The sequence below is a fragment of the Populus euphratica genome, unplaced genomic scaffold (genome assembly GCF_000495115.2).
Source record: "Populus euphratica unplaced genomic scaffold, PopEup_1.0 scaffold72.1, whole genome shotgun sequence".
Lineage (NCBI taxonomy): Eukaryota > Viridiplantae > Streptophyta > Magnoliopsida > Malpighiales > Salicaceae > Populus > Populus euphratica.
In genome coordinates, this window is record NW_011499922.1 from 496,173 (window position 1) to 515,535 (window position 19,363).

Here is a 19,363-nt window from a genome sequence, read left to right on the forward strand (position 1 = left end):
ATCTTGAAAAAACAAGATAGCTTACTTCCAGGCTAGCTAAATCTATCAACACTTACTGTTTCGGGACCATTCTCATGGGACAACAATGGAGAATCCATTAATTTTGACAGACTGTTTAGCCATGATGAGCTAAAAGCACCATCAGTTGTCATTGTGGAGCTTTCAGAGCCAAATTCACTAATCAAATGAGAACATAATCTTAATTCCTGCAACAAGGAAACAGGAAACAGAAAAGGTTTTGCATTAAAAAAAAGAAGACTAATTCTGAATGTTATCAGATTCAGGACAACTGTAATTACAATCACCAAATACGTTGCAAGCATTGATTGGAACTGCTCTCAGCTTCATGGAAGCTTTGGGACCAAATGATAGCAGAGGTCTTTCCACGTGCTGCAAATAATAAATATAACTAAACTGTGTCGTCAGAGTTGATTTTTAAAAGCATTTTTTGTTTAAAAATATAATTTTTTTAGATTTTTTATTTTATAAATTAACGTATTAAAACCATTTAATATTTTTCCAAGATAAAAATATTTTCAAAACATAATCAAATTTTATTTCAAACGCAAAAAAGAGGCTAGAACAGTAAAAAAGTAAAAGACTTTTTACTGGAGTCAACACTTAGCTGAAATATTGAATAGGTTCAGATAAAAAAACCAGAACATATTCAACATTAACGCATGTGAATTCAAAATTAGATTCAAACCAGTATTTGGTAGAGCAGTGCATCAATATTTTCAGCAGAATTCCATGAACTGTAATCCATCAGATGGGCTTGGGCTTGGGCTCATGATTGGATCTAAGCCTGAATATTTTGTCAATTAGCCCACATCAACAAAAATCCAAAAGTCATCCAACCGTGGTTCTACTCATGTCACCTAACTCTTTTCTTTTGGTGAAAAAAGAGGATTATTCCTTTTCCTTTCTTTTCTTCTTGTTGAGAATGGATTTTTTTTCTATTTTGTTTTTGTTTTTTCGCCGATAAAAAGCAAAGAGACAACTAAAATAACCTTAAAAAATAGCTAAAATTTAAAATAATTAATCATAAAATATTAGGGGAGAAATAGAAATAGAAAGAGAAAGAAAAAAGAAAAAATCGAGATGTCCTTTTGCTTTCACTTTGTCAAAAATATCAATCAATATAGTAACTGATATTTTATTTTTACGTTGAGGCTTTGTTTGGTGAGATTAAAAAAACACAAAGCCATGATAGGAGAAGCCACAAGCTCTGGCGGTGGAGGCAAGGATGATTCTCCTGCTGCTGTTTCTGCCAAAAAGAACAAGAAACCCAATTGTATGAAAACCCATCTTTCTTTTCTTTTTTATAATTCGATGTGTTCCAATTTATGATTTGGGTGGTTTCTGTATTGACTTGGTTTGAATTATCACTACCCTTTATGTACATCTTGTTGGCATTTGGGAAAGTCTGAATCTTTTTTATTTTCTTGAAATCGGTTTTTGTTTGTTAATGTAAAGTTGATTGCTTTAGGGAGGTTTGTCATTGTGTTTTTGGTGGCAAATCTGGGATATGGTTTTATTTTTTGGTAAATAACAAATGGTTTTTGTTAAAATTTTCGTCCTTTATATATATAATTACCTGCATTGCCTTTTTAATCTGGTAAATTTGATGCTTTCACCTGTTGAAATGCTGGTGTTTTAATTTTAATCTGGGGTGCTGGATTTTGAAAATCAAATTATGGGCTGAATTGTGTTGTTTTATTCAATGAGTTTTACGAGTGGAGAATTTCCTGAGCATATGTTTGTTTGGCTTTGGTGGATGCAGATTCTAGATTCACACAGCAAGAGCTCCCTGCTTGTAAACCTATTTTAACGCCGGGATGGGTATGGTTTAGAATATTTCACGACTGATTTCTGTTTGACTTCTGCTTCAGTGTAGTACTGTTCTTTGTTTTTTTAATTACTTGGACTGTTATTTTTAATGTTTTCAGGTCATTACATCATTCATTGTTGTTGGAGTTGTGTTTATCCCTATAGGCCTTGCTTCCTTGTATGCATCAGAACATGTAAGTTTATTTTAATCTTGTTTGACTATATTGCTAACTGCGTTGTTTTGTAGATGGCTCTAACTTAAAGCTCTTTTGTTTTTCCCCATCTGGCATCATGTAGGTGGTGGAAATTGTGGAGCGATATGACAAAGATTGTATCCCCCCTGATTATAGAAATAACAGTCTACATTATATCCAAACCAGCAAAACCAACAAGACTTGTACAATGACCATTAATGTTAGTCCAATTTCCTTACTTCATGTGCTTAAAGAAATTTGCCTTCCTTCTTTTATTTGTGTCTGTCTTCTTTTAATCTAAGCTGCATTGTTTTTCAAAGATGCATTGACTGAAGATTATTTCAGGTTCCAAAGCACATGAAAAGTCCTGTTTTCATCTATTACGAGCTTGATAACTTTTACCAGAACCACCGTCGGTGAGTAGAAGAAATATTACAGCTGTGTGTTTTTTCTGTATCCTTATAAGGTGTGAGGTATATGTTCGGCTATAAATTTTCTTATTCATATAAGGGATTATATTTTTAAATGTTATTTTCCTCTTTTTTCTTAGCAAATTGTCACCCTCAGAAAATATGATGTTACAACTGCTAATTGTATATATGTTGAATCAATTTTTTGTCTGATTTGGACTTTTAAGACCTTCAAATGCGGTACATGCATTTAACACCTTTAGAAAATCGACTTCATTGTGATCATAAATATGTATCTATAAAGACTATTGTCATTTGTGATATCACCAAGGCTTTTCATTGAAGAGCAGCTACCTGTTGTGGTCTTTAATTTTCTCCATTTGGCATGTTCTATTAACATTTGGTGCTGCTATCTAGGTTTGAGTAATGAAAAGAACAAGAAACACAAAACCATTTGTGGATTGTCAAGTCGGGTGATGAAACTGGGAATTTGTAATAGCAAAAGTGTTCCATTGATTGCTCAACTTAGAAAAGATAATAGAAGTACAAAAGCATAACTAAGGTTGTTAACCAAACACTTTTTCCTTGTTTCATCTGTGTTTAGGCTGGCACACGGAATGCACAGAGAATTCCCCTGCAAATCACACTTGTGCTGTTTATGGATTTTGAAATTTGAATTTAGCTCTGTAGTTGATATGGTCTGCCAGTAATACAGACCACTCTTTGATTATATTTTTTTTCTGCTTGATCCTTCATTCGCTATTCTCTATAAAAGGTAGATCTTAGTCCTCAATTATAAAAGGTAGATCTTAGTCCTCGATTATAAAAGGTAGATCTTAGTCCTCAATTTGGTGCTAGAAATTTGCTATATGGCAAATCACCACAGAAAAATTTCATTTTGACAAATCCCAGAACCCAGAATTTGTATTCGTTAGAATGGCAAGGAAAGTAGAAAGATCGTCAAGGTAAAAGTTGGAGTTGCAATTAAACCATGTTTATATGGGCTGCATTGCAAGTGATGTTGTACTTGTGCATAAGTAGACCATTTTACGATAAAAAGTAGTTGTACCATTGTATTGGTTGCTTCTTTTCATTTGAGAGTCTGGATTGTTCTGTTGATCTATGCCCGTAGTCGCATTTCCATTTTTGGTAAGATGCAATTTGTAGGAGTTTGAATTAAAGTTTCACTTGGAAATTTTAAAACATGTTGGGTTTTCTGACTTTGTTATGATATGAATTTTTTTCCTGAAGAAAATTTTCCAGTTACTGATATTTTTGCATTGATTGTGGAAACCTCCTCATAGTTGAATTTGCTTTTCACATGTAATTAATGTACTGCTTAGGAATCTTCTTGTGCTAGGGTTCTTTTGACATGCTTCTGCAATTTGAAATGTGAAAATTTTGCTGACAGATATGTAAAAAGTCGAAGTGATAAACAGTTACGAAGCAAGGCCAGTGAAGGTGTCACAGAAACCTGCAAACCGGAAGCTGTCACATCAAATGGGCAACCAATTGTTCCTTGTGGCCTTGTTGCATGGAGTTTGTTCAATGATACATACAGGTTTTCGGTAAAAAAAGAGGTTTTAGATGTCAGCAAAAAGAATATCGCCTGGAAAAGTGACCAGGAGCATAAATTTGGTTCTGATGTCTATCCTAAAAATTTCCAGAGTGGAAGCTTAATTGGAGGTGGAAAACTCAATTCAAGTATACCTGTAAGTATCTCCCTCATCTTCCCTGCATGTTCGAGTCTTTTCATATAGCTTGTCAATTAAATTTACTTGGTTTTCTCTTTCTTTTTTTCATTCCATAAGTAATTCTTTTCCTTCTCCCCTTTCTAAATCTATCTAGTTGCTGGTTTTTCTTGAAACAGTTGAGTGAACAAGTAGATCTTATTGTATGGATGCGTACTGCAGCACTGCCAAACTTCAGAAAACTTTATGGAAAGATAGAGAAGGACCTTCAAGCTAACACTACAATTACGGTTACCATTGAGAATAATTATAATACTTACAGTTTTGGAGGCAAAAAGAAGCTGGTTCTTTCAACCACGAGTTGGATAGGTGGAAAAAATAGTTTCCTGGGCAGAGCTTATATCGCTATTGGAGGCTTGTGCTTGTCCTTGGCAGTATGCTTTGTATTTGTATATGTGTTCAAGCCAAGGTGAGAATGGTTCAAAAATCCTATTAATTGCTCGATTTTTTTCTGTGCCAACAACAGTAAATATTTCTAGCTTTGATGGAAATATTCATCGGGATTGTTTGAGATGGTTTATGTGCTTTATGCAGGCCCCTTGGTGATCCATCCTACTTATCTTGGAACAGGAATCCATCAGGACAAATGAATTAAAACCTGAAACCATGCTCTGTCCATTCACAACTTCATTGGAACACTTCCTTGCCATTCTCCTGCACCGGTTTCATTTTCCTCTCTTCAAATTAACAGTTCCATGCAGGAATCTAGAGCCTCGTTTTCTGATAAATGCAACTACACAACGCTGTTAACTTATTATATGTTAGGCTGATTTTCGTTGTTGCATTTTGTCCTTTTGCTTGGTTTTTGACATTGAGATGAGACACTGGTTTGTTAAATCCATTTTATGTAATTGATTTAAGCTCCTTCCCACACCTTTCGTCTGCTTTCATAATAATCATCTAGTTAAAGAAAATTATTTGCTGAGCTATAAAAAGATTATCAGTAGCATTTAATGCTTGATACAAATATTATAAAAGAGTGAATCAATGTCTTGTGTGCTTTTGTGGGCATTATGCATCAGCAAGAAAGTATTGTGGGCTCCAAGGGGGTGGAGATATCTCTTTCACACATGCTTGCATCAATGCTTACAATCCCTTCTCCCTGCATATTGAGAGTAAAATTCTTGTTACAGAATTATAAAACTCTTGTGCAGCTTTTGTATGTTTCATAGTGAAAGAAGTACATTACCTTTGCAATGTTCCTAAAGTATGTTGTTGAATAATTTCCATCAGGGAACAAAACCTCAATGAGATCTGCCAAAACCAATTGAGGTTGGGATACTGCTCCATCATTCCAGTCTTCATATTGATAGGGCAACAGATGGCTCAGATAGGGCAGTCAAAACACATATACAGTACAGGAAGAAGTAAAAACGTAGCACTAAATCTTACCAAGAGTGGTCAAGTTTTGGACTCTTTTATCATATCTCCACAAGCTTTGATTTGCTATAAAGGCAAAACAAGAATTGTCATCAACACCTATGTTTTGAAGGAAACTTGACTGATTGTAGCCAACAGGGTCAGGAGTATACGTTTCATCAATCACTACATCCACAGTCTACAAGAAAATGAATTTTAGAGACAAATTAGAAAGACTTGATAATTACTAGAAACCAGCAGAAAATATGATTTTGAGCGAGAGGGACTTACACATAGAATTGCATGCAATTCTTCAGAGTCATCAGGATTTGAGGTGTTGTAAGTGATCTTATTGATAGAGTTGTCAATATTTTCTCCTCCTGCATCCTCCACATACTGTTTTCAAGTTTAATACATCTCATCCACATTAAAGAGCATGAAATGGTTAATTATTTGTGTTTTCTGTTACCTTCAACTTGCATGTTTCCTTTGTAAAGGACCATATGCCCTGAAAAGCAAGAGAAAACAATTTCATTAGGGTCAAGTTAATCATAAAGAAACCATGAAATAGTATTTGGTTCTTGTCTTGAAAAAATAGAGATAAAGGGCGTGTCTTCTTGTACGTTCTTGTGTTTTGAAATGACAAAAAATAACTCTAAAATTGATCAAGAAAGATTCAAGTTTTCATCTCTCAAATCAAATACGTTTTTGTTCCTTTTTATCCTGTTTTTTATATTATAAAACAATTACCAAACACAACCTCCACAATTGACTTAAAAATACAAAAAGAAATGCATGTTCAGGTAGTGTGCTATACTAACACTATCATACTGCATCCAAGCTACAATGGGTTTAAAGGAACCATTTTTGCTTGCTGCAACCTTAGTCAGGCACAAGTAATTCTCTTTTATCTGCAGAAGGAAATAAAATTTTACTCATCAAATCAAATATAAAAGAAGCAATAATACTTTTCTCCCATCAATAAAATAACGGTGGTCTGCCATACTCACCGCATCATATACTTTGTTGGCTCTTGTCTCAAGGTTTACAAAAACTCCCAAGTACTTTATCCACTCTGCTCTCTGCCATGTATAGTACAAGTATTAAATCAGCAGTTTCGATACAAGCTTTGCTTTGATAAGTATTTAATACCGAAAAAATTTCCGCAGTGATTGAATTTGAGAATTATAATGTGTGAGTCTTCGGTTCAAAATTTGGTATGGCTTGAATGAAATTTACATGTATAAATAAAACTTTTCTCAGAAGAGGCATTATGCATTTATTACCTGGAGAGGGTAATCCTCTACTAAAGGAACAAAGTTGGCAAAATTGCATGCTTGTGGTTGGTCTGTTACACTGATAAAATGAGCACCAAATTCTGAGAATTGCTGAGGCTCACTCCTGTTCATCATCTCTATTTCTCCTGTTTCATACAACTTTAATGCACATTCAGAAGCCATGGAATCTGATGTAATGCCCTTCATACTCCCGAGTAAGCCTAGCAGCTGTTGACAGATAAAAAAAAATATAGCAAAATAAAAAACAAAAAAATTAATGCCAATTTGCCACCAGATTTGTGGTCGGACACTCAGTAAAGCAGTGTTTAAAAAACAACAAAAATAATGAAGACAAAGAGATTTATAACAGAAATTTACTTCAAAATATTTTATAAATACATTTATTTTATATCTTTATCTCTATCACTTCAATCAAACACGTTTATGTCTCCTCTATCAGGACACCCACGAAACACAACTTGATATATATATTCATCTCTTGTTATGGAACTCCTAATCAAGATCATAAGATAATTACAACTTACAGAAGCCAATGATCCTCACCTCGAAGAAGGACACTGTAAACCAGGAAAAAATAAGTGGCATAAGAAAAATGAGCTGAATATATAGCATAAAAAATGAAAAAAATATACCAAGTATATTTCTTCACTTTTCTTGCGTTCTAGCTTTTGCTTTTAAATATGTAACAGAATGTACCTGGAAAGGAGTAGGTATCAGCTGAATAATTTGACAAAGGGATGACAAATGATTCGATCCTTGAGGTGCAATATTTTGTTCTTGTTGCCATCCGTGAATTATTCTGTTAATTGCAATTGAAAGTAAGGGATTAGGGATTTGCATGAAACCATAGCATCATCTACTATATTTTTTTTTTATTATAGGCTAAAATCTTTTTGTTTTTTTTTTTTATCAATAATAGACTAAAAGTTTAATAAAATCAAATGACATGTCATTGTCTACACGTTAAATTTAGAGAGTTTTTGACAATATGGCTAAAACATTATTTGTTTAATTTTTTTAAACATTTTTTTAGTATCTTTAGATTGTTTTAGTGTATGAATATAAAAAATAAATTTAATAAATTATTATTTTAATATATTTTCAAATAAAAAACATTTTAAATCTTAATCTTTATTACATTTTTAAATAGAATTTTATTATCAATATAATTGAATTTGATTGATATTCTATATATATATATATATATATAAAATAAGTTATTTTAAAATTAATATAATAATAAATTTAAGTAGCATGTTCTGCGTTGATCAAAAATTCTGATATTATTGGTTTTACTTTGTTTATTTATATTAAAAATTTATTTACATTTATTTATTTCTTTATTAAATAGTATATTTACTTAAAACTTGTGATCCGATTGAAATATCATTCTCAATTTACGTTACTATATATATATATATATAAATATATATTTTATGTGTGTGTTTAGTAGGATGAACAAACACCGAACATAAAAATAAATAGTCTTCAGGACATCTATAAAATGAATATTTTTGTCTTAAAGGTATCGGGCATGTCCACCTTATTTTATTTATCTTTATTTTTTTCAATATTAAAACAATAATCAAATGCTATCTATATATTACTAAAAATGATTAAATGTGCCTTTTTCACTCGGAAAAAAAAGAAGGGTGGAGCAGCCATGTGACTCCAAAAATAAGAACATAAATTAATATAGTTTTACTGTAATTAAATTTTTAGAGCAAATATTTTTTTATTATTTTTTTTTGCATGTTTTATTTCGGTTAGGCCTAGGTGGTCTTGTCTTTTTGGAGGGTTAGTTGCGGCAGCCAAAAGGCTTAATTTGAACCCAACTAGCTAATCTATGGTTGTATCTTATTAATTAGGTCCACACTAAAGTCCCTGTTTGGTATTTATACTAGCTAAATTAATTAATGAAATTAACTATACTAACTAATATTTTATTTTCCAATAACCAATCTGAAAGTACTATTTGATTAGGGTTTACTTAACCTACATATGAATCACTCACCAGAAATGGGATAACTAGCTCATAATACTTGCTCTAAGAATTATATAGGATCGCTATTACCCCATTAATTAAACATCCTTTTGAATGTTTAAAAACAGATTACCTGTGCTCTTATTATTCATGGAGTTTTAGTATCATAACGACAATTATTAAATTTAATATGATTATCCATTCGAGATAAGATTTAATTTACATGTTAAACAGATTAATCTATTTTTTTAAATCATATTATTTTATGAAAAGAAGTTTCTTAAAAAAAAAGTCAATAAATATTTGATTGAATTGCAGTTCAATTTAGATTTTTGACAATATACTAGTCAACTCTCATTTTTTTTTTTGAAACTTGGATTGACCCGGACAAGTTTAATAACCATGATCATACCTTACATAATTTGAAAAACTCAAAAAACATTTTACCAATATTTTAATCCTAAGAAGAACCAGTGGCTAGAGCTGCTTCATCAATATATCTTACCAACAAAAGCAGTTTGGAATTTTATGTAGTTACTAATGGAGGAACAGAAAAAATATGATTAGACATTAACTATATATTTACCTGAATGAGAAGGTAGCTCTTGCCATCAACAACATTCTTGATGACTTTGAAGGTCTGTCCATAATATATATGGAAGTTCACAGCATCCTCTGTCTTCGATATGTTCCTTACAATGACTCTGGAGCTTGCAGCATTTGCACCTTGAAGCAATCCACAAAGGAACAACACAGAGATAATTTGGACCCTGAGAGAAGAAGAAGAAGACGAAGAAGAAGAAGACATGATGTGATTGATCAGTGAAGAAGAAACAAAACCCAGTTCCTATCTACAACAGTTGAGCTCTAGCTCGTAGTATATTAGCATTTAGAAAAAAAATGTATTGTGGGCTATGTACCAAACCTAGGTGTCTGTGTCTGTGAGAGAGAGAAGTTTTGCAGCTTTTGGAATGGCACGGGGCTAATGGCTGTGGGGGGGACAGTAGAGGTGAACATAGGAAGTGAATTATTTGATGAGAAACTTGTTGGCATGTGATGTGTGGTTGAGTGGATTTGCTATCAGTGAATTATTCTTTAGTCCTTGGTTTTTGAATGAAGTTATAACTTAGTTCTTCATGTTTGAAAACCTACAAGCCGGTTCCTCTACTCTTGTTGACAGCCATCTTTTTTAAAACATGTGTTGAATTTCTTTTTCTATAAACTTTCATTGTGTTTGTTTTTTCTCAAATAATCTAAATTTATAAATGGTAGATACATTTTTTTTCATGTAATTAAATGATATATCTTTATCTCAGATCTAAGTTTTAAAAACTTAGATGACAAGTTAAATTGGGTTTTTATTTCAAAAAACACTTCAAATTAATGATGCAGTTTGAAGGTTTTCTTATAAGAAAAAATGCTTAAATAATATCATTTTGATATAATAAATTGGTTAGCTTTGATTAAGCTCTAAAAAACCAACATGAGGTTTTACAAGAGGACAATCAAAAGGAGTGAAGGGACCAAATTTTATATTTACAAACATGAAGGACTGAGTTGTAGTCATGTTTAAAGCCTAGGGACTAAAGAATAGATTATTCTTTATTAATTAGATACAAACAGTCGGTCACCCCGTGAACCCATTTTGCCTTCTTTGGCTATTTGTCATCTTGTTTTCAAGCCTTCTGCTTTGTAACTTGTGGGCTCTTTCTATCTTGACGTGATCCGTTCCCTTCCCATGTGCTGTCCACCACCACTTGCAACTCCGATCCCAAAAGAAAAGAAAAACACCATTTACGGTTCATCTACTTAAACACTCGAATTCAAGGCTTGTTGGGGTCTTTCATGGCATGTAAGATTCAATAATTGATGCTGAAATGAGCTAAGGTCACCATAGCTAGCTATGGTGCCATAAATGGGAAGGATCAAATAGATTATAGTCGAAGGCCTCCAGCCCCACATACAGTAATGTGACATTAATACTTGCTTTCTTAATTTTTTCTATTCAAGATTTGGGTATAGATTGGTCGACTAAATCTATTAAATATTAACAGATTTGTCGAGTTGGACCAAGTATAATAATATGAAAAACCGATGGCTATGGATATTAGTGTGGTATCAATACTTTTAACAGTTTTATGGCTCAATCCAACTGTATGTTCACAGGTTACATTTCTTTTCTTTTTGTATGTGTATAATTTTAAAAAAAAGAAAGCAAAATTCAGGGGAGGTGGAGCTACCATGATCTCTCTTAAAAAAGGGTGACTATTGTTAGAATATTATTTGGCTCCATACACAGTTCGCTCCCACTCATTCACAAGCATTAACCTCTCCTTTTTCTCTCTCTCTCTGACTTCTTGTGTCTTGTCAAGATGACTTTGTCATGTGCTGCATAAACGGGACAGGTTGATTTATTGGTTTTGAATGCTCGATGTGATCATCAAGGGCAATATAGAAGTGATTCATTTATGTATCTTGAATTTCCAGTGTACTGATCCAGCGACAAAGTTCTCATTTCTTGAACAAATTAAACAATGAGATGAGTCTCTTTTTTTTTCCTGTCAACTGTAGAAACAGTCTCTGCAGATTTACCATTTTTTAACTTTTAATTTCTTTTGTCCTTAGTGTTTGATAGTCCTAAAGATTCCAGTCGCATAAGAAAGCGAAATGAGTGCATCCAAATTTCATATTACAGGCCAAATTTGACATAAAGAGGAATATTGCAGAAGTATAGTTAAGCTAAGAATTAGCTGTAACATTGTTAGCTGGTGTGCTTACAGTTTCAAGACAGAAAAAATAGAAACAAAAAATTAAGAAAAAGAATAGATTGCCTTTTATATCTCATGTTTTGAAAGTTCGAAAATATAGAGATTCATTCTTCTATATTTGGGTTTTTATTTTATTTTTTGTCTTGGAATATTAACTAAAAATAACTATAGAGATGACATACATAAGATCAAACTTGACAGAAAAGATTAGAAATTTTCCATTAATCTAAATTCAGTTACAATTGTTCAATTACTAGCTATAAGTTTAAGTATAGATTGTAGAATACATTATAGAATACAAAGGTATATGTGTATATATTTATGTATTATATAGAATACATTAGACTCCAACATTAGAGAAGGCAAAGTTTAATGCCTTACCCAAATCAACAACTGTTAGATGGTAAAATAAGATCAGGAATCAAGTCAAGGGGTCATGGAATGGTTTACCAATATGGTACAGAGAGCAAAAGAAATGGTTAGAAATAGCCCTAGCTTCTTCATATACACACCAAATTTACTCCCTCCACCACCTCTTATGGTAACAACCAAATCTTTTTCCTTCTTATTGTCATCCCACTTGATTAGTTTTCCTACAGGCTTCATCATTGGCTTGATATTTTTGCTAGGGCAACAACCTTCCTCTCCTACACGTCCACTTCCCATGAATCCATCCATTAATCTCCCATTTTCCACATTTTCTCCTAGGTAGAAACAATGCATCAAGATAATGACAATCAAACAAACAACATTTCTTGCTAAGTTCCTCCAAGGATATTGAACTGATGATTTGCTTCCAACGAAGTTTTCCTTTGCAGTACTGATGGTTGTTTCTTTGCCATAGCTTTTTGTACTGTCTGCTTTCTCTATGGAGAAGTTACTGGTCACCGCCGCTGGATTCAGGTAGATCTTAACAGTCTGTGAAGGGACTAATTGGTGGAAGAATGTCTCAGTTGCTTGGCGAGTTGAAACGAAAAGTCCATGATTAACTTTGATATCCTCCACAACCTCAAAGCTCGGTGAACTAGTCAAATCATCCACATTACTCTCATCTATAAATGTATCATCATTAGGCTCATCATTGATGAATCCAAGTGAAAAATCTTCACTATCATTGAATCCCATGCGGTCATCAGCATGTCCATTTTCTCCTGCAAGTAAAGAAAGTTATAAAAAAAAAAAGATCAGTAAGATTAGAAGGACAAAAACTAAAAATTAAGTAGAGCTATGATTGGATTAAGGGCATGGGAAAATTACCTTGGACTTCATGCTCTTCCCTACTTCTGAAACTTGAAATATTTTCTATTGGCACAATCTTGGTTTCCTCCATAAAACTCTGTCCAAGATGGAGAGGACTGAGTCATATTTCTTTAGCTAGGAGTGAAAATGCAAAGCTAATTTTATGCAAAGATAAAAAAAAATGCATACCTTCTCCAGGTCACTGTTTGACATTCCAACCCATCTCAAGTTTTCTACCATACTCTCTGTCTTGAATGTCTCATCTAGGTCACTAATCTCTATAGACCTGCTGCTTGTACTGGGGTCAATCCAGTATTTTTCTGCCCATCTAGTGGAGTTCATCATCATGTCACTCAACATATTATGTTGAACATTCTTCCCATCCATGAAAGTGAAATCATGATCGGTAGCGGCGTAGTTTCCACCCCATGTGTTTTGGAAACTAGACTGATTTATCAGTTCTTGGGATGCATGAGCAACTGAACGAATTTCTTGCAAAATATCAGTCTGATGAGTGCTTGTGCTTTCTGGCATGGAAGGTTGTTGCATCACTTTTATGTCAGCGAGTCCAACTTGAGGGAAATCCTCCACTTCCAATGGAGGCAATATGAATCTATGTTGCAACCTTGCACATTCTAGTGCCATATTAACCTGCCAAAACCAATTAAATGCACGTAAACACAGCAAGATAACAGAGAAGAAAAATTGATTTCTTTTAAACTACTCTAAAGGGGAGAAGGATTAAATCTTTGCAGCATATTTTAACATTTTTTCGCCACTGTCCATCTGCCAATTTAACTAGTTTATGTCTATGAAAATCACATTGAATAATTTCTTACCTTTGGTGGTGGGTAAGGAATTGTTGAATGACTTGGAAATTGTGAAGGTGACATGCCAAATCCATCCATGGATGGTGCCCATTTTCCATTCCTTGATTCACTGATGTCAAGAGGGGATCCAATATTGGCACGATAGCTGGTTGAGCAAGTATCTACATTTTTATGCATAGGATAATTAGAGCTCTCAAATTCCTCGGATCTTCCATGATCAGAATATAGCTCAATGCTAGAAGAATGTTCACAAGGCATTCTGTATGTCGTAGACACATAATGCTCTCCAATCTTTGGGATGGTTGTAGTCTTTTTCGACACACGACAAAGTGCATATGCATCCTGCATAAGTTATAATAGGAGAAGTTCACCAATCAAATCATATTCCGATTTTCATTCCATTTAAATATAAATAAATAAAATGAAGAGAAGGGTGATGAGGAAATGAGGGGCACCTGCAAGCCGGAATTAGTTTCGCATTCGCGTTCGTCCAGGCGATATTCATGCATAACCCAACCTGTTCGAGCTCCATGGGGGGCTCTACCTCTGTAGTAAACTAGGGTTTTCTTCATGCCTATAGCACGCATTTGGGAGTTCACTTTTCTATCCTTGCCTGTGGCCTTCCAGTACCCAGCTTTAGTAGCTCGATTAGTCCTTGATCCATTCGGATACTTGCGGTCTCGAGGACTAAAGAAGTACCACTCTAGATCTTTGCTAGGTAGCAATGATTTTCCTACGATTTGTTTCAATACTCAAGTTAAATTCATCACATTTAGATGGAAATTATGTCAAGTGAACAATAATTGCCGAAGGATTAAGCATGTTGATTATAATATTTAAACATGTTCTACTTACACACATGTTTAAACACATTTTCTTTTTATTGATATAAGCATCTAGATGGAAGAATGAAAAGGATAATCGTAGAAAACTAGGAAATATTCCTTTAAAGTAATGCAACCAAAGCTTTACATGTATGGAAACTTAAAAATATCTCTTGCCAATGCATTCTATTCCTTTCTTCAAGAGCTTTTTGACTTGGAAATCTTTTGGTAAAACAACTTCCTGTTCACAATAGGAACCCTAAAGATGGAGGGACCATATGGCTTATAGTCCCAAGTACACTTCCTTTTCCTACAAAAAATATATATTTGTTTCGTGTATATTTTATGTTAATAAAATACTTTTAGCAATAAAGCATGATCAATGGATTTATAAACATACAAAAAGAAGAAGAAGAGTCCCTAAAGAGTGTTTGAACTCATTCCCTGTCTCTTCCTTTGGAAAAGGTATTTGGGCTAGTTTCTTGCACTCACTTTCTTTTCCTTGCATGAAAAAATCAGTATGTTTTGATGGATGAAAGATCCACAACCTTGATTCTCATACTATCCAAATTGCTGGGTTCAAGAAAGCCTGAAAATTAAACTAGGATGTTTTCATAATGGTCTGCCCTAGTAGCAATCAAAGACAATAAAGAGTTACAACAGTACTCATATATATGTGCCAAGGTTACCATACAAAGAAAGAGGGAAAAAAAAACTACGGTTTATATATTTTCTTTTCCCTCAATATTCTTTACCCTTCTGTTCACTCAATCTTTATTTGGTTCATGTAATTAATGGATCATTCTTTGAAACTCTCAAATTCATGAAGAAGCAACCTAGCTAATGAGGGAGCTAGGTTTTTTTTTTTTTGTGAGTGTGTTTTTGAGGACTCAAATTATATAGAAGTGTGATGCAAGAAAAGGAGTGATGAGATGGAGAGGGGAGGATATAATACCTGGTAAATCCCATGGCTCACTCTTGTAGAGATCAACTTCAGGGATGATCTCTAATTCAATCTTGTGTCCATTGATCTTTCTTTTGAGGTAGTAAGCAACAAGTTCTTCATCGGTAGGGTGGAAACGAAAACCAGGAGGCAAAACAGGAGCCATCTCTCTTTGATTTCCTTTAAAACTTCTTCTGACCTTGATTAAGAAATATCTATATGGATGTGAAAAATACTACTAGTCTCCTTCTCAAAAAATGAGACCAGCCCTTGTTGGAAATATAATCAACAACTGTACAACAAGTCTCTGCACGCAAGCAATCAAATGTAAGACACAAAGTTAGTCTTGAATTAATCTGCTCTTAAGTAAGCAATTGAACAGTGGAAGAAAAATCGAGGATCGTTAATTTAGATGTCATGATCGTGCACCCTAAAGTATTGTGCACGATCAAGACACACATGGGAGGAAGGGAGACGTGACCTTAACTAGGCAGAAGAAGACCTAAAGGCAAGCCAGAGAAGATGGCTAGCTATCTAGCTAGAGAGCTAAGATCACCACAAGCTGGAGGGAGAGCGAAAATGAGGGAGCTGGATGGGGTTTTGATATAAGAACAAAAAGAGGAGAAGAAAAAGCAAAAGGAGGTGCTGTTTTGTCACACCAAACCCTTTTCAATTGTTTTTTCCCATCAAATGATTCTTGTTATCTTTCAATTCAAGCTAATTTTACTCCCTCAATCTCTCCAATTATCCCATGCTTCGTCCTTGTCCTTTCTTGGAATCTCAACTCCACATGACAGTATACCTATAGTTTGATGCATTGCCACCCTTTTCATGTTGGATTAAGTATCTACTGTTATACCTTAACGAAAAACTGTCCCAATCGAATTTCGGCTACATTTCTTAACCGAAAATGCTGTCTGGTTTCACATGCTTCTTTCCTTGTTGGGTCGTCGTAAAATGCCATGCTGTATTGCCTCTTTAAACTACTTCATGATCCAATGTTCTTCGTAAATTGTTAGAATCAATTCTTGTCGCCGAAAAGTTGTGTTAAAGTTTGTGATGTAATCTCTTGTGAAAAGGGACATGCATGGTGGGGTTTCTTCTCTCTCTGTCTTTCTCCATTCAGATTGTTGTACAAGAAATCCACAACACAAATAAAGGAAGGTGATACTACTCTTTTAATGGAGATTTAAGACACTGATCTTGACGAGGTGGATTCATATGTAAGTAGACATGCAACTTGTTCATCCACTTTCCCTTTTCGGACCAACTCTCTGTAAGGAAGAGTTTTAATTAATTTGTAGCAAACTTACTAGCCTAAACAAATCACTACATTTACTTGTAAATCGATTGGTGTTTATTTTTAAAAGACTAGCAACCAAACCAATGCTCTAGCAAATAAATTAGGCTATTATTAATTTATAGAGTGGTTTTTGATTAATATCTCAAGATATAAAATACAAGATAATAATTAAAAAAAAACACGTGTTCTGTACTTCTTGTTTTAAAGATACAAAAATTATTTCAAAGTTATTCCATAAACATTTATTTTTATATTTTTGTCTCTATCTCTTCAACCAAATATTTTTTTTATTTTAAAATAATATCATACACTATCTAGAAAACCTTTTACCAACAACAAAAAATTATTACAAAAAAGTTGGTAAAAAAGTCACCAAGAAAAAGAAAGATTACCAGCCAAGTAGCATCTAAAACATCTCTTTGTTAAAAGTTTTCAATGAATTATCAACTGAATATTTATCTATTGAAAAAGGTTTCAATAACTTACCAGCCAAAGCTTGCTATTAGTAACTGGTTTCAATAATTTACCAGCAGCAACTAGCTATCTCTTTCTTTTCTATTTCTTCATTATCTTTCTCTTCTCCACTGCGAAATTAACACCCAACACAAAATCCTTGCTTCCCTTACCGCTGCGTGATGCGAGTGAGCTTCAAAATACTCCCAACTTAATTTTTTTTTTGTTATTCGAGATGTATCTCTATGTGAGATGTGTTTTTATTTTATTTTATTGTTTCATGTGTTTTTAAAAAATGGGAGATGGCTTCAATCTGCTGGTCTCCAGCACCTCCAAAATAACACATCTTGACAAGTAATTATTCGTTCGAGAGACCCTCTTGAATATAATATCACTTTCACAATATGCATTATTACTTCTAGGAAGGACATATATAGTTGGTTTGGGTTTGGATTTATAACTATAACCAACTTAATTTCCAATATTTTATAAATTATTTATTTGATTTATTCAAAAAAAATTTAGACCCGAGTGAGTTGGAATAATTTTTTTATATGAATATTATAAATATTCATGAGTTAGACATATAAAACTATTTATTTTTTTATTATTCTATAACAAAAATACCTACAAAGACAAATAACTAGATAGATTACTTTAGTTATATTTGAATTGTTTGTAAAATTAATCCAATGATAAAAAAAGATAAATATATAAAAATATGAAATTAATACCTAAAATCACAACAAAGTTCTTTATTTTTTTATTAATATTTTTAGTTAGTTAATGAGAAAAACATTATTTATATCAAAAACTTTCTAGCATTGCTTAATTACACTTAAATAAGCTATGAGAGTTGGATCAAGTTGAGCTGGTTTTAAATATCTTAACCTACACCAAATCTATAATAGTAATTTATTGAAAATTTTAACTTACCATCATTTATAATATTTATACTAACTAACTTTAACAATATTGAGTCGAGTTGTATAATATAAATAAATACTCTTCGGAACAACCTACATTAAATAATGCATTATGTTTAATTAGAGTACACACGTCAATCAAATTGAAAAATCACAACAATGACTATATATCAATAAATAGCATTTATTTAAGAAAAAATATTAGTTAATCAAGTAGATTGAAATGCTTTAATCATGATAAATGAGAAAGATGAAGAAAAAGAAATAAAAATAAATTTATTTTTAAAATAGTTTTGGAAAGAATTTTTTTCATATTAAAATAAAAATGATATAGAAACATATTTTTTTTATCTCTTAATTATCTTCATCTCTTTAATCTCAAGATAATAAATAGGCAGAACTTCAATATGTAGCTTTTTTTTTTTATCTTGTTTTCAATTATTAACATGGTTAAAGGTGCTACTTACTAAGATCAACTAAATTGATCAACAAAGAGAATTTTAACAAAAGATTTTCCTTGAATCTTTTTCTTTTGTTTGAAAGATTTAATAAATTAAACTAGGGGATCCCATTTAAAATATTACTCAATGAATAAGATTTCTGAAGAATTAGCTTGAGGATCGAAGCTGGAACTTTAGCACCTGCAGGCCATTCCCTAGCCGCCAAGCTTGCAGAAAATTCAGACTGGTCCCACATGATCGATAGGCTGGGGTCCAGAAGGGGTCATGTGGGGCCATCTTTGCCACGTGAAGAAAAGCCTCCACGTGGCAAAATGGGATCACTTGTAGCCTTCTTGATTCTTTTTTGCAAGTGTTGACAAATGATTCTCCTGTCCCATGCATGCTTTTCCTTCACACCAATCATTCTTTTGGTTCTTTTCCTCCTTTCTGGGCTTCAATTATTTATGCTTTACTCTTCTTCCTTATCCTTTTCATTTACTTGTTTCTTCTTCGAAAATAAGTTTTTTATCCCTTTAATTTTGTTTTTTATAAAGAAAAAAGAGAATTAAAATAAAAATTAATAAAAGAAGGATTTAGTTTTCCCCCTTAATTTAGCATTAGAAAAGACAAATTAAGGAAAGACGACACAAGAGTCACTAAATCATCTAATAAATTAAAAAAAAATTAAATCAACACAATCAATCAGCCTATAGAAATATATGTTCAGTCAAGCTCTTAAAAAGGAGTCAATATCGGGTAGCTCTTCCATCAAAGCTGAGTAAAGAAAGAGGGGGGGGAAAGGCAGAGAGAG

General features: G+C 33.0%; 3 protein-coding genes and 1 long non-coding RNA gene across 5 annotated transcripts; 2 read left to right on the forward strand and 2 right to left on the reverse strand.

Moving 5' to 3' along the window:
- Positions 1-1,110: 1,110 nt before the first annotated feature.
- Positions 1,111-5,050, forward strand: LOC105135239 (ALA-interacting subunit 3-like). Its single transcript, XM_011040028.1, has 8 exons — positions 1,111-1,294; positions 1,784-1,842; positions 1,950-2,024; positions 2,128-2,244; positions 2,370-2,440; positions 3,846-4,146; positions 4,305-4,594; positions 4,720-5,050. Exons 1-8 carry the CDS (start codon positions 1,207-1,209, stop codon positions 4,778-4,780), a joined length of 1,062 nt encoding a protein of 353 aa, XP_011038330.1. The 5' UTR covers positions 1,111-1,206; the 3' UTR covers positions 4,781-5,050.
- LOC105135238 (uncharacterized) lies at positions 2,447-3,389 on the forward strand. Its single transcript, XR_844146.1, has 2 exons — positions 2,447-3,209; positions 3,264-3,389. It is a non-coding gene; the product is annotated as an uncharacterized LOC105135238 (long non-coding RNA).
- On the reverse strand, positions 5,051-9,823 carry LOC105135237 (plant/protein). The gene is made up of 11 exons (XM_011040027.1): positions 9,413-9,823; positions 7,539-7,641; positions 7,386-7,399; positions 6,831-7,049; positions 6,555-6,626; positions 6,366-6,455; positions 6,014-6,052; positions 5,836-5,940; positions 5,578-5,743; positions 5,375-5,484; positions 5,051-5,287 (listed from the first exon to the last, which is right to left on the reverse strand). The coding sequence occupies exons 1-11, from the start codon at positions 9,632-9,634 to the stop codon at positions 5,204-5,206; spliced, it is 1,224 nt and encodes a 407-aa protein (XP_011038329.1). The 5' UTR covers positions 9,635-9,823; the 3' UTR covers positions 5,051-5,203.
- A 1,965-nt stretch (positions 9,824-11,788) lies between these two features.
- Positions 11,789-16,052, reverse strand: NAC028 (NAC domain containing protein 28). Of its 2 annotated transcripts, none has more exons than XM_011040030.1 (7): positions 15,918-16,052; positions 15,443-15,737; positions 14,119-14,396; positions 13,673-14,005; positions 13,023-13,484; positions 12,852-12,930; positions 11,789-12,745 (listed from the first exon to the last, which is right to left on the reverse strand). In XM_011040030.1, the coding sequence occupies exons 2-7, from the start codon at positions 15,594-15,596 to the stop codon at positions 12,021-12,023; spliced, it is 2,031 nt and encodes a 676-aa protein (XP_011038332.1). In that variant the 5' UTR covers positions 15,597-15,737; positions 15,918-16,052; the 3' UTR covers positions 11,789-12,020. The 2 variants fall into 2 exon arrangements, with proteins under 2 accessions (XP_011038332.1, XP_011038331.1); XM_011040029.1 differs by having other exon boundaries at positions 15,912-16,052.
- Between the last annotated feature and the right edge of the window lie 3,311 nt (positions 16,053-19,363).